Genomic DNA, 14,511 nt, shown 5'->3' on the forward strand with positions numbered 1-14,511 from the left:
GGACAGTGGGGTGCATGTGCATCGTTTACTTGTGATGCTCTGGACGATGTTCTGCTTGGAAACTTAGGGTCTTGATAGTCATGTGGATGTTACTTTGACACAAACCACCTGCCTAAAGATTGTGGCACACCAAATACACACCTTCATAGCAATGGAATTACTTGATGCCAATGGCCTTTTTAAGTCAGTATAATGCATCCTGCTACATTGTAGAAGTAGTTCAGGAATGGTTTGAGGAATATGACAAAGAGTCTGTAACTTGGCCTCTTAATTCACCAGATCTTAATCTAGTTGAGCATCTATGGGATGTACTGGAAAAACAAATCCAATCAATGGATGACCCACCTCACAGCTAAAAGGATTTAAAACATCTTCTGCAAACATCTTGGTGCCAGATACTACAGGATGCCTGCAGGGGACTTGTGGCTTTTTTAACAGCAAGAGGGGGACTTATACAATATTAGGCCGGTGGTTTTAACGTTGTGGCTGATCAGTGTATGTTCTCATTTTTAGATATTGTGTGCAGCTGCATGAGTGTACTCCTAAAAAAAGAATATCAAAGACTAAAAGATAGTTCTAGATTGAAAAAAATCTAGAATTTTAGAAATCAAGAATTTCAGCCTCTTGAGTTTTCATCAGAAAGGTAACAATAGGTGAAAAGTTATCCTTTCAATTGTATTTATTTTTTTTCAGCACACAGTTACTTTCACCTACTTTTAACCTACCTGGTATGCTTCAGGTCATTTTAAACTGGTAGCATTCTCTTCTTTTAAATGGCTACCTTAATAAAACATACAGTGTTGATGCCTGTTTAAACAAGGGCATTTTCAGAATTTGTGGGACCTATGAAATGATTCATAGACTTCCTGTTTAAAGCACCTGTAGTTATAGCCCAACCAAAGTATATTCTATACACTGACTATATTGGTTTATCAAGGAAACTGGACCTTTTAGTTTGATAAAAAAAAAAAAAAATCAGCCAAATTTTCCGCATCAAAGCACAGTAAGAAATATCACACACTCAGATTAGACCAGTGTTTCCCAACCTCAGTCCTGGAGACCCCCTGTGGCTGCAGGTTTTTGGTCCAACCAGATTCCTAATCAGTGACAACACCTGATAACACTGATCTCATTTAATTAGCTGGTATTATTTTTCTTTTATTCTACATTCAGAAAAGCACAGCAGTATGATTTTTACATTTATAAGACATAAGTTTATGAGTCTCTTTTGTTGATTTCATTATACTTTGCCGTTTCTCTGTGCAGTTTTTCCCCCTTTGTTGTATCTTATTAATTAGCCCAGGAGTTAAATTAAAAACAGAAGCTGGTTGGAACAAAAACCTGCAGCCACAGGGGTTCCCCAGGACCGAGTTTGGGAAACACTGAATTAGACCATGATAACTCACAAAGGATATATATGTGTGTAACAATTTGTGCAATTTTTAACATTTCAAGAGAAAATTAAAAATAAAAAATTAGAAAGATGCATGAAGGTTAAATGATGATGTTATAACACTGTTATATTGGATATATGATACTTTTTTAAGTGATTGTTTTGAATCATGGTACTGTATTTGAAAATATATTACAAGGCTGAAAAATTCTTGCTATTACCTTTAATCAGTTTTTTAGTGTTTTAGTAGTAAGGTATTCTTCCAGAAGAGAAATACAATTCATACTAGGGGGCTTCGCTCATCAATCCCCCGGCCTACGCTAAGCGCCAGCCACTTTGCACTTTTTCACTTTCACCAAACAACAAATCTCGCGGATACGCTTCTTCATTGGGAAGAAACACTACTTTTCCCTGATGGCAACACAAATTAGATGATCTACACGTCTCTGACTTAAAGTTTAAAACCTAACAATATCTACATACAGTACTTCTGTCATATCTCCTATGTTCTTATATTCAATCTCTTTTCACTGTTCCGTTATTTCACCGAGTAATAATTTCCATTTGTTTGCACTAATGTGATCATTACTATCATTTTTTTGAGACTTTCGAATTTTAGTACTTTCATTATCTCTAACCTGCTCTGCATGTGTATCGCACCAACATTTTTGAACCTCTTTACGGCGTTCTACTTTGTCATCTACTGTTTGTCTTTTTTTTCCGGCCCCGGGCTTGGTTAAAGTCTCGTCTCATGGGACATGAAATTATCTTTCTGAAAAAGTCTTGTCTTGTCCCAGGCTAAAAAGTCTTGTCTCATCCCAGGATTTTTCATATAATAGAGAGATATAAAACATAATTTAATGTTGGCTGCTTAATATATTTTTGTATTTCTAATGTGTACTAATGTTTCCATTACTTTAACCTTTAGGGTTCATTCAGTATATACCCCTTATCAGATGACCCTAGTGTTCCAGCACCCCCTCGCCAATTCAGAGAGTTACCTGAGAGCGGACCGCAGGAATGTATTGTCAGGATCTACATTGTCCGAGGCATAGATCTACAGCCTAAAGACAACAATGGTCTGGTGAGTTTAGTGAAGCATTGTTTGATGATCTCACCTGTGTGTGGTTTGCACTTTTTTTTTTTTTTAAGAAGTACCTCCTTTTTTGAAACTACTCTGTCAAAAACTTTAATATTAAAAAAATGTATCCGTTAATGAACTTTGTCTATAATACGGGCCTAATGTGGTTAGTACCAATATTTAGCTGTGTATAACTTATTGCTTAAAGGTGACTTAAGCTTTATTTTGACAGCATTTTCAACATCATAACAATTTTTTTAATATTCACAGTGTGACCCTTACATCAAAATAAGTTTGGGTAAGAAGGTGATAGAAGATAGAGATCATTACATTCCAAATACATTAAATCCCATGTTTGGAAGGTAACATATGACCTTTTGTATACTACCTTGTACACTGTATAGTTTTGTGAATTAAAATGTATCACATTTAAAATTTGCTTTCTTTGTGTATTTTAAGAATGTATGAACTTACTTGCTTCATCCCACAAGAGAAAGACTTAAAGATTTCAGTTTATGACTATGACATGATGACCAAAGATGAGAAAGTTGGTGACACCGTGATAGATTTGGAGAATCGTCTGCTTTCCCGCTTTGGGTCACAGTGTGGCTTGCAGCAAAGTTATTGCATGTAAGTATTTATTTGAATTAAATTTGTATATTTCACTTGGCAGACAGCAGAGAAAGTATATACCCACAAATGATGCTGACAACGATAAAGCTGATAAAGCACAATTTTGTCTTGATTTTTAGCAGAACACTCAGTGCTGTTGTCTTCTGGGTCCAGCCCCACTCACAATCAGAAAAAAGGGGCTTTTGTACTTTTAGATATGACCTAAATATATCTTGAAGATATGACTTTTAAGGTAAACGCTGGCTCAGAACTGACCCGTACAAGTGAATGTGATTGTGTCCTGCAACAGTCAGGCATTCTGTTCATTGTTGGTTCCTCTCTAACACTAGATCCTGATGCTTTTTGATCATTATATGGTTTTAATTTGAAATAACTTCCTATACAAAATCAATAATAGGGCATTTTTACTGTTCCTTATTTAATACTGTTTAATGTTTTGTAATGATAGTTGTGGACCACCAGGGGGCATACAGCTCCCCCAACCCCGACACAGACAAGCTGAGACACAAGTTCAACAGAGCACACTTTTTATACTTCAGTGGACAAGCATTTTCTGTTACTCCCCACTTCATAGCTCAGTATTAAGCACCAAGTACAACACAGCCCTTCTTTCTTTCTTTCTTTCTTTCTTTCTTCTTCACCACCTCTAGTCCTCACAAGTTTGTTCTCCACATTTGGCTCTCTGACTAGTAGTGAGGCAGCTCCTTTTATAGTGCACCCAGAAGTGCTCCAGGTGTTTCTTGACCTTCTTCTGGCCGTGGCAGAAGTGGTGCCACAAAGGGCTCAGCTGTACCTGCAACACCCCCTTGGTGGCGCCCATGGAGCCCAACAGGGCTGCTCCAAACTGCAACTCCCTACATGCCCTTTGGGCATCTGTTGGGCTGTAGCAACCGGGGTGTGGAGCTGGGCTGCCCCCTAGTGTCTTGGTAAAGGTAATATCCCTAAAGTGGTCTCTTCTTTGAACTGCCTTTCCCAAGGTTTCTTCCATTTTTCCCTACAAGGTTTTTTTTTTTTTGGGGACTTTTTCCTTTTCTTCTCAGAGAGTCACGGCTGGGGGGCTGTCAAGAGGAAGGGCCTGTTAAAGCCTATTGCGGCACTTCCTGTGTGATTTTGGGCTATACAAAAATAAACTGTATTGTATTGTATTGTATTCTTTGGTCCTTCCACCCAGCTGGCATCCCGGCCAGGTAATGGCTCTGGCCCTCCGTCATTTTTGGCAAAGCAGAATGTGAAAAAAAGAAAGCTGACTTTACTTGAGCACTTATAAAGCATTTGTTTTAAATTGGACTGGATATGTTGATCCAAAACATATAGGCAAAGTAATACTTTTAAGCTTTTTTCAGTAGAGAGCAGTGAACACAAAAATAATGGACAGAATATTGCTCAGTAAGTAATCAAAGCCTTTTTCAAAAATTATTTGGAGAGTTTATTCCATTTGCATGTATTTTGTGAATACATTGTTGTAGCTGGAAGGAGCCTTCAAATTGTGAAAGGCAGAATTTGTTTCTGTTAGCAGTTATCCTTGCCGACTGAACTACTTTCTCTGCTCGCATATTAAGGATACTGTACATTCGGTAGCATGTAGTCCAAAAGTAGTTGCTCACTCTTGTCAAAAATGGTGATTGGATGATGAAGACACTAGTTGGGTTTCTTCCTCATTGAGGTTTTCACACACTAAATGTATTTTTTAGTCACCCTATTACATTACTTTTATTCACAGCTCTGGGTTGAACCAGTGGAGGGACCAACTCAAACCATCCCAGATTTTACAGAATTATGCCCGGCTAAAAGGCCAATCTCCTCCAGTTGAATCTGACAATGGTAAAATGTTGTCTTTTGGAGGACGTGACTACACACTGGATGAGTTTGGTAAGTAGTACAGTTAGAACAAATTACATCACTCTGCTGTATAAGAACAGTGGGATTTGGTTTCAGAATGTCAAAAATTAATTGAATAACAAACCCTACACATGTTGTTAAGATTGTGCAGAAACATGACATTTTTTACAAAAAATCTTCATATTATGACAGTGATTTAGAAAATTCAAACCACTATTCACTTATAAATTTCCATCCTGCATGACAGTGGTAGGGTAGCATAGTTGTGCACTAGGTAGCATTGCAGCATCACATATCCAGCGTTTAGTCCTGTGCCTGTTATCAGTGTGGAGTCTGCACCTACTTACCATGCCTGGGCTTCCTCGGTTCCTCCAGTTTCTCATCTTTGAAGACTTGCAAATCAGACTGATCGGCAGTTTCTAATTGGCCCACAGTGAGTTTGGGTGTGTAAGTGGGTGTGTCCTGCAAAAGACTGGAACTTTGTCCAAGGTTTTTTTTTTTCCCTTACTTATGCTCAGTTTTGCCAGGATGGGCTCTGACCTTCATCATACCTGAAATGGATTGAGTGGATTGGATTGAGAATATTATGATGGTGGGTTTACGTAAAAATATTGCAGATTATTCCTTTGAGTGTATTGTTCTGTTTGTAAGACATTTTTTCATTTATCTTCTAAAACTCTGTACTTTCCTTGTTGTTTTCAGAATTTTGATGACTGTTACAGCATAACTGCCATTTTACCAGTCACTTAATATCTTGTTCATAAAAATAGTTACATATGTCCCTTCATAGTTTTAAGAAAACAACAAATGTTATGACTGGCGGTAGGGAAACAGAGTAAACCATAAGAATCACTGGGGTAATTACCGGATTGCCCCATTTAGTTAGATCAAAAAGAAAAGCAAATGACTGATCAGTAAATCAGCCCACACAGAGTTCTCTGCATTTTTCTTTTGATCTTGTATCGCGCTGTGAAACTTGCATGCTATCAAGTACTGGTCGTGAGTGAGATACCACTTCCTAGGATAATGCATTTTTATGGTGTCCTGACTGGAAAGGGACAAGGTCAGCTCTTGGCATCACAGTTGGGTTTGGGTGCCCCCACTGGTTGTCTTGTTGGTTATGTGGGAGAAAAAGAAGAAACTATTAGCGACAGCGCCCCCTCTTGCACCAGAGTGGTATTGTTTACCTCATTTTAACCTGGAAGACGATCATGCGTGACAGTGTGTATATTGCTCTCCCTCTCAGTATTATGTTTTATTGTGTTTCATGTACAGAAGCCAATAAAATTCTTCACGAACACCTGGGCCCACCAAATGAACGTCTTGCCCTCCATGTCCTGAGAACAAAGCGGCTGGTTCCTGAGCATGTTGAGACCAGGACACTTTATAGCTCATTCCAACCTACACTGTCCCAAGTAAGGAGGGTTATTTTAATAATAAATAGGCATGCAATGTTATTGGTAAATGAAGGTGTTTTGGTAGGTGCTTCAGTTACCACTTACTGTATAAAATGGAATATATTCAGAGAAAGAAGACATCCAGTTTAACTATTTTTTCTTGTTTTAAATGATGCATAGCCATTTATGAATGTAATAGGTTTTGCAGTGATATTTTTATCAGAAAAAAATGTTAGTAATTTCTGGGTAGACAACAGTGGTCAGTAGAGCTGTCTCGTAGCATCAGGATACAACCTATGCGGATTCTGCACTTTCTTCCTCTGTCTGAGTGGCTTTTTCCTACTGAGTGTTCCAGCTTTCCTCCCACATTCCAAAGATTTCATTAATTGTCAGCTCTTACATGGCATAGTCTGGGTAAGTGTGTGTTTGTGTGCTGTAGTGGACTGGTATCTGCCTGGAATTGGTTCTTGAACTTTGCCTGATTTTACTTCTGTTGGCTCTGGCACTGGACTGGATTAAAAATGAATGAGTGAGTAGCAATATTTACATGTTGAGGAAAATATAAAACTGCCCTGTCTCACTGGGTGATGAACCAACCCAAAGAAATAAGGCTGCCCCTTTTCCAGTATTGCACTTAAACCCTTTATTTGTAACCAGGCTGTGTCTTGTTTTTCTATTGGAAAAGAAAATTAAGGTAACATCACATTACATATCATCTAGATGGTGGGTGGTAGTTGGTTCAAACTACACGACTACAGATCACAATGATCACAGTGTTTGCTTTGTATTGCTTTTCCATGTAGTTTTTATTTTTTTTCAAACATGCGCTTTAGTTAATATGTTCATTCCTTCTCTCATTAGCGTGTGCAGTATTAAAATAACAATGACCATTCCTCAGTATGTCTTTCAACCATTTATTTTGCTCTCTCCTAAAAGTCTATATAAAACATTATACAAGTTAAACAACAATTACTAATGATAAATGAAACAGACACTTGATTTTCATGAAGTTCTTTGAAATTGATGCTAAAGTTTGTTTTGCCTTTGAGTTTGTAAGCATACAAAGCAAAGCAAAACTCTATAAAAAGAATTTTTAAAGGTCTTTTTGGTGGTGGAAAACAATGAATATTCCTTCTTCCACTGCTTGTGTGTATACTTGGTTGCCCACCTCTGCTGGCAATAGCCGCCCCCTCAGAATTCAAACTTCATTTTTGGGCAGAGGGTCCAGTATCATGTCACCTGCTGATAGCACCACATGGACCCAAGCAGCCCTATTCCCTTTCAGTTTGCCTCTCATGGTGTTGTATGACCCTGACAGGTGACATCTGGTTTACCCAAGTGCTCCACTGGACAGTAATGCAAGTACGCAGGTAGTATAGTGGGAGGGAAAAGGACTAACTGGGGATATCTCTAGCTAGCACTGTTTCAATAATTAGTATCTATTAAAATGGGATTATAGGGTGGGGATGGGGATATTGTGTGCATGTGGAACTAAGCACCTTTCTTCCTATATCACTTACAAAAATGTCGTTGGCCACGAAAAGCCACAGTTTTGTAAAATTGTTTGTAGATCGAGTCTAACCTTTACTGCAAATTCAATCTTGCTATCTTGCACAAATCACTATCTCATCAGTAGTCACTACAGACCTTTCAAATGTCAGAATAGCTGCAGTTTAAAAGCAGAAGAGGTGTTGAGTGATCAGCAGTAGTAAAGACCACCACAATAATTTTAATTGTTCAATTAAATCAAAATTAGAGTAAATAATGCACAGAAGTCACTTTGAGTTTTCTATCTTGTTCATTATGAGTAAGAAAATACAACATACTTTCTAATATCAGTCCAGACGACCCCCTGAAATTAGGTGATGCTTTTAGAAAATATGTCAGCTCGTGTGAAGTAAAAATCTATTTGTGCCTCAATGTTGTATTTTGTTATTGTTATGTTCCTGTTGATTACTAGGGAAAACTTCAGATGTGGGTTGACGTGTTCCCCAAGAGCCTTGGAGTTCCTGGCCCTCCATTCGATATCACTACACGAAAACCTAAAAAGTAAGCCAAAAATATGTACAACCGTATGCATTCATGTAGACTGAGCCTTTAGCTAACCAAGTAATTGACTACTAAGTCAGTGACAGTGTCTTATACTGTAGGCAGACATTATGTAAAGCAGGAGGGCATCAATGGATCATGTGTCTGTGTATGCAGTTCCCAGAATGGGCAAGGCTAATATTTATGTAACTGACTGATGCATTTTAGGGTTTCACTTCAGGGGCACCAATCCTGTGAACTGAATTTGTTACCTCCTAATGGCCAATGCCATCAACCTCTAATATGTAGGAGTGCACTCTGACTGTCAGTGTGCTTCTCTGACTTTCTTTCCTGTGGAGGTATCCTTTGGCAATTCTGCATGCCACAGTGGTGATGCCCTTGACCTGGTAGCTTCTTTGCCAGTCAGCAAGGTTCACTACTTTAATTATATACAGAAGGATGAAAACAACAGTATAATTTTTCAGCGTACTCTGTTTTTGACTTTGATCAGAGAATTCATAATGGCCAATAATGTTCTTTTACTGTTTTTCTCGCCTATATAAAATCTTTTTGTGAATTTTTCATTTTTCAGTTTTTTCCTTTTGCATAATGGTTGCGCCTTTTTTCCCCCCTTCTTTTTAATGCAGATATGTCCTACGTGTTATTATTTGGAACACATCAGATGTTATTCTGGATGAAACCAGCATTACTGGAGAAAAAATGAGTGACATTTATGTGAAAGGGTAATGAAACCGGACTCTTTTTTATTTCCCAGAAAGTTTTCAGCATCTTTATCACATTTTCTCCCACCACAGAGTTTCCTTTTTAGACAGTATTTTGTTTTAAAAGCTGTGGGGGCAGTTTGTATTTATAGCAGAATGTCAGTTTGTACTCCATTATGTCTTGCACTAATTACTTGATCAAGCATTTTGAGGAATATCCCTTAAGGTACACAACTATTTGAAGACATTGGTAAATGATGAACATTTTAAAAATGATCTTGATCAGCTTTGAACTGGCAGAAATGCATAACTTCAGCACAAAATGGTACGATTCTCAAGGTGCTACGCAGATCCTTGCTAATGCGCCGATAACTGCTCAGTTTGCTGTCATTTCTTTTCAAGTAGCCATGTGTAAATAACTGGCTGAATTTAAGCAGAAAAATTGAAAACGTTAGCTTCACGTTAGCAGGACAAATAAAAAGAAGTTGGGAGTGAGAGATAAGAGAGCATCAACAAAAGTTTAAATTCTGTTTATGCCTGTGAAGGAGCACAGTGTTTTTTTTTTGTTTTGTTTATATTTTGTGGGCTATGACCCAGACACAGACAGGCAGACACGTTTGAATCACCCCACGCACGTTTATTAAACATTCTATTTACAGTCTGAAGTGCTCACAAACCCCTAGAGTCCCCAAAGTCCTGGCCAACACAACACAATGCCTTCACTCTTCAGGCCATCTCCACGTCTCCTTCCAGACCTTGTCCCTTCTTCTCTCCCAACTCCAGCCTCGAACGAAGGGAGGCGGCCCCTTTTATCCACACCCGGATGTGCTCCAGGTGCTCCCTGGCAATATCCCACCGACACGCCCCCGTGTGGCGGAAGTGCCGGCTGTAAAATTATGACATGGTGATATTTTCTAAAATGCCCCATCATGCACATTACTGTGTACTCGTTCCCTGCTTACCTAACAACTCCACTCTTTCCAGTTTCTTGATTCCTGCTGATGAGGTTAAAGATATGCATTTAATTTCTGTAACTGATGCATCTTTAGGATTGCAATCACAAAGATTGTCACCCTGACTGGAGAAAATGGCAGTCATACTACCAGAAAAACCACAGAATGTGTCTGACGGTTCAACATAATTGTATTGTTTCACCATTACTATATATCTTTGTTTAAATAATAAATGTGGAGCAGACACATGGAATTAATGCATTAAAACACTTCTGGACTAAAATGTAATACCCTTTTTCTTGTTTTAATGGCTACAAATTAAATTTCACTTGAATCACTTTTGTTTATCAGTAGCTGACAGCTTACCACTTAGTAACTTAAAACTACTGTGTATGAATGCAGTGCCACTCAAGAACAAGGGATTTTAACAAAATTCTGGATGCTAAATGTTTGTGTTGTGAAACTGAATTCCCAAGTGTTAGATGTGCACCTTGATTTGTGGTTATGAAGTCAGCTTATTATCTTGAACTGTGTAGTGCATTATTAAGTTATGTAACAATTGTGCACAATATGCTGCATGTTTAATAACCTAAATTTGGATTAGCAAATAGATGATTTTATTAATCCGAAAACTGTTTTGGAATGACTTGATTATTCCTTTATAGACTATCTTCAGTATTTCAAAAGGATAGTTAATAATTTAACTTTTTTTCTTATCTTTCCCTATTTTCCTTAATCAGTCAATAACTTGCTAATCCTGAATTGTGCTTTACTCCTGAATGTAAAAATACTAAAACTTAATTACAGTGATCCCTCGCTATATCGCGCTTCGACTTTCGCAACTTCACTCTATCGCGGATTTTAAATGTAAGCACATCTAAATATATATCACAGATTTTTCGCTGGTTCGCCGCTTTCTGCTTACAATGGGTCTTTTAATTTAGGTTACATGCTTCCTCAGTTTGATTGCCCAGTTGATTTCATACAAGGGATGCTATTGGCGGTTGGCTTAGAAGCTACCCAATAAGAGCATGTATTACATATTAACTAAAACTCATCAATGCTATAAGATATGTTTCCTGCGCGGTGCTTGTTTGCTTCTCTCTATCTTTCTCACTCTCTCTGCCTGACGGAGGGGGTGTGAGCAGAGGGGCTGTTTGCACAGAGGACACGGACGCTCCTCTACAAAATGCCGCTTTATCGCGGTGCTTCTGTATACTTAAAAGCACGTATTGATTTTTTGATTGTTTGCTTTTCTTAGCAAGCGCTCTCTCTGACATTCTCTGCTCCTGACGGCGCTCCTTTAAAGATAAGATATGTTTGCATTTTTTTAATTGTGAGAAAGAACTGTCATCTCTGTCTTGTAATGGAGCACAGTTTAAACGTTTGACTAAAGGGTGTTATTTCATGTCTAGAGGGCTCTAATAATGTTAACAGGGTGGGAGAGTTTATAAGGGCTTAAAATATATAAAAATAACCATACAAACATATGGTTTCTACTTCGCAGATTTTCACCTATCGCGGGTGGGGGTCGGGGGGGTTCTGGAACGCAACCCCCGCGATCGAGGCGGAATTACTGTACATTGACTTTTTTTCCTATTGTAATTTTATTAAGTATTCTAGTCTGGCTCAGCTTTACATAAATAGCTTTATTTAGGAATAGCGAACACTTGCAATGGAAAAAATCAGAAGTAGTAGGCTGCTGCATTTTTAGGCTGTGACCAATGAGAATAATTCTTGTTTGTTTTTAAAAAAAAAATTAAAAAATCATATTGGTTCATTTCTCCAGGTGGTACAAGTTGAATATGCAATCCAGAAACCAAAATTTTAAAAGTGGCTGGGGTTGACTTATTGGATTTGATGGGGCAAAGAAAGATTTATATTTAGAGTGGTTAATTTGGACAAGTGAAATTCTTTACTGTAAAAACAAAATAGTGTTTTATTTAGACGGGTTACTGGAGCCCCTCGCTCTTCAGTAATATTGTGCCTTGTATTATATGTCCTCCAGCAGTTTTACATCCATAACAAACTAAACACAGGAAAATGTAATTGAAAATATCACAGACTCTCTAAAATAATCAGAAATAACTGTAGAGCATGACTAATGGTATTTTCAGTTAAAGTAGTCTCTTGTAGCTCTGCTGCCAGTGTTGCCCTGTCGTTGTTGCTGGTCTTTGAAGATTACCGTTTATTTCTTTCTAGATGGATGCCAGGCATTGAGGAGCAAAAACAGAAAACTGATGTTCATTACCGGTCACTTGATGGCGATGGTAATTTCAACTGGAGATTTGTTTTCCCCTTCGACTACCTGCCAGCTGAACAGCTATGTCTCATTTCTAAAAAAGTTAGTTTTTATTTGAATTTTTTCAATCCTTTATTCATTTTATATTGAACTAACTGAACATGTTGAACTTCTGGACTTCTACGTATGTCAGTATTTCTGGCCATTTACATGAACTCTGTTGCATTTCTGCTCTCTGTAATTGCGTAAAGGTAGAAGTATATAAATGTAGCTGTCAGGAGGAGTCATGTAATTATAATACTGCACTGATCTGAAATATCTACAACCTAATAATATTTTGAAGGAAGTGATACAGTAACATAAATTTTGTATTTTGGGTACTAAAATACATGTAGTGGTAAGCATTAAATATAACATACAGTACACATTTTAATGTTTAATTTTGAGTTTCTAAGCCGAAAGAGGAAAAAAATGTAATGCTGATCTGATCATTTACAGGAACACTTCTGGAGTCTTGACAAGACTGAATTTAGGATACCTCCAAAGCTTATCGTACAAGTCTGGGACAATGACAAGTTCTCATTGGATGATTACTTAGGTTAGCAAAGTTTACTTTTTTCCCTAATGAAAAATGGTCTAAAAATATATTTGAAACAAACCCTGCATTTGTTGTTTTAAACTACAGGGACACTGGAGTTGGACTTACGCCACTTAATACCCCCTGCCAAAACCTCAGCAACATGTAATTTGAAAATGATTCCAGAGACCAAAGGCTCTACCTCTTCAAAACCTTCGCACACATCATGTCTGTTTTCACAGAAAACTGTAAGGGGCTGGTGGCCTTGTGTCAGAGAGGACAATGGCAAACACGTTTTAGCTGTAAGTAGTATAACATACTGTATTATAGGTTGAAGTTCCATTGCAGAGAGTACCAGAACCTGTCCAGATGGTTTTTTAAATGACAAAAAAGAAAGAGGTCATGAACAAAATGATATTTTTCCCTTAGTGCTTGTCAAAATGTTTTCTAGCACACTATGACTTTGCTCATTTTAAAAGAAAATAATAAGCAATAAAAAGATAAAGGATAATGAAGTTGTTCCTAGGCAAAGCTTGACTCCTTTGTTAAACTTTACATCATTTTGATTTTGGAATTAGATTTTTATTGTCTTTAGTTAGCAGTTATATATGTGACATGTTGACTTTTCTCTTTATCCTGGAAAAAATAGTCAGCTTATCTTCTTCTTGTAGGACCTTAATGAATTTGGGTTCTTTACCCAGTTGTCCCAACTCCATTATATGTCTCCCAGTTGTGTGTTACTCTGTGCTAAAACTCAAGTACTACATTTTCCAGAGTGATCTTTCCTGTTATGGCTCTTGTGTTTTAGCAAAATAGACTGTATGAGAGCTTAACTCTGTAACTAGACATTCATCTTAACCAAACCCCTTCATACAAATCTTTGGTGAGTGCAGTGATATGAAGCTGACTCTATCTGTATAACCAGGGAAAAGTTGAGATGACCCTGGAAATCCTCAGAGAGAAAGAGGTTGAAGAAAGACCCGCTGGGAAAGGGAGAGACGAACCCAACATGAATCCAAAGTTGGACCCACCAAAGTAAGTAGAAGCAAGTGAATTGCCATTAATATCCAACCTCTCATTTGGTGCAGTGAGAATTCAAACTTGATGCTTGTTCTGTAATCCTTTTGACAGTGTTTTGGAGAAGCTGATTTTGAGCAACAAATTTTATTTAAAAAAAAAAATGATAACCCAATTCACAATAGTGATTAAATTAAATGGGGTCGATATTCTAATTAACCCTACTATAACATCGCAGCTTCATATATTATTTTCTTCCCTAATGTCCATATTTTAACATTGTGAAAGCAAAGGTGCTATCATTTGTCCAAAAGGTTCACATACAGTTTAAGAATGAAATGCTTATTAACAGAAATGAGGTTCTGCTTGTCTCACACCACAAAATAAGTTGGTATCAAGAAAAGAGTAAATAGATATGTTTCATTATAATGAATTTCAGCTCTGTGATTAAAGTGACATTAGAAAGCCATTAGGTGGTACAATTGGGACAGTGAGGCATTTGTAAGAAAAGGGAAATCATTTCAGCACAGAAAATGTAATATTCAGTACACTGAAACTGCTTGTTATTAAAGAACTTCATAAGTTGCAGTCAAGATGAGTCAATCTTACACAGTCTTTGCACTAATGTG

General features: G+C 37.6%; 1 protein-coding gene across 5 annotated transcripts in view; it reads left to right on the forward strand.

Moving 5' to 3' along the window:
• The window catches only part of LOC120541024 (myoferlin-like), a 152,689-nt gene that overhangs the window by 133,981 nt on the left and 4,197 nt on the right, over positions 1-14,511 (forward strand). For all 5 annotated transcript variants that reach the window (XM_039772264.1, XM_039772294.1, XM_039772274.1 and 2 more), the window contains 11 exons: positions 2,322-2,477; positions 2,745-2,836; positions 2,934-3,104; positions 4,828-4,976; positions 6,222-6,361; positions 8,304-8,392; positions 9,019-9,114; positions 12,249-12,390; positions 12,787-12,886; positions 12,974-13,167; positions 13,791-13,900. In XM_039772264.1, the coding sequence (XP_039628198.1) occupies positions 2,322-2,477; positions 2,745-2,836; positions 2,934-3,104; positions 4,828-4,976; positions 6,222-6,361; positions 8,304-8,392; positions 9,019-9,114; positions 12,249-12,390; positions 12,787-12,886; positions 12,974-13,167; positions 13,791-13,900 (1,439 nt within the window). The remainder of the gene's footprint in view (positions 1-2,321; positions 2,478-2,744; positions 2,837-2,933; positions 3,105-4,827; positions 4,977-6,221; positions 6,362-8,303; positions 8,393-9,018; positions 9,115-12,248; positions 12,391-12,786; positions 12,887-12,973; positions 13,168-13,790; positions 13,901-14,511) is intronic.

The sequence above is a fragment of the Polypterus senegalus genome, chromosome 1 (assembly GCF_016835505.1).
Source record: "Polypterus senegalus isolate Bchr_013 chromosome 1, ASM1683550v1, whole genome shotgun sequence".
NCBI classification, from domain to species: domain Eukaryota; kingdom Metazoa; phylum Chordata; class Cladistia; order Polypteriformes; family Polypteridae; genus Polypterus; species Polypterus senegalus.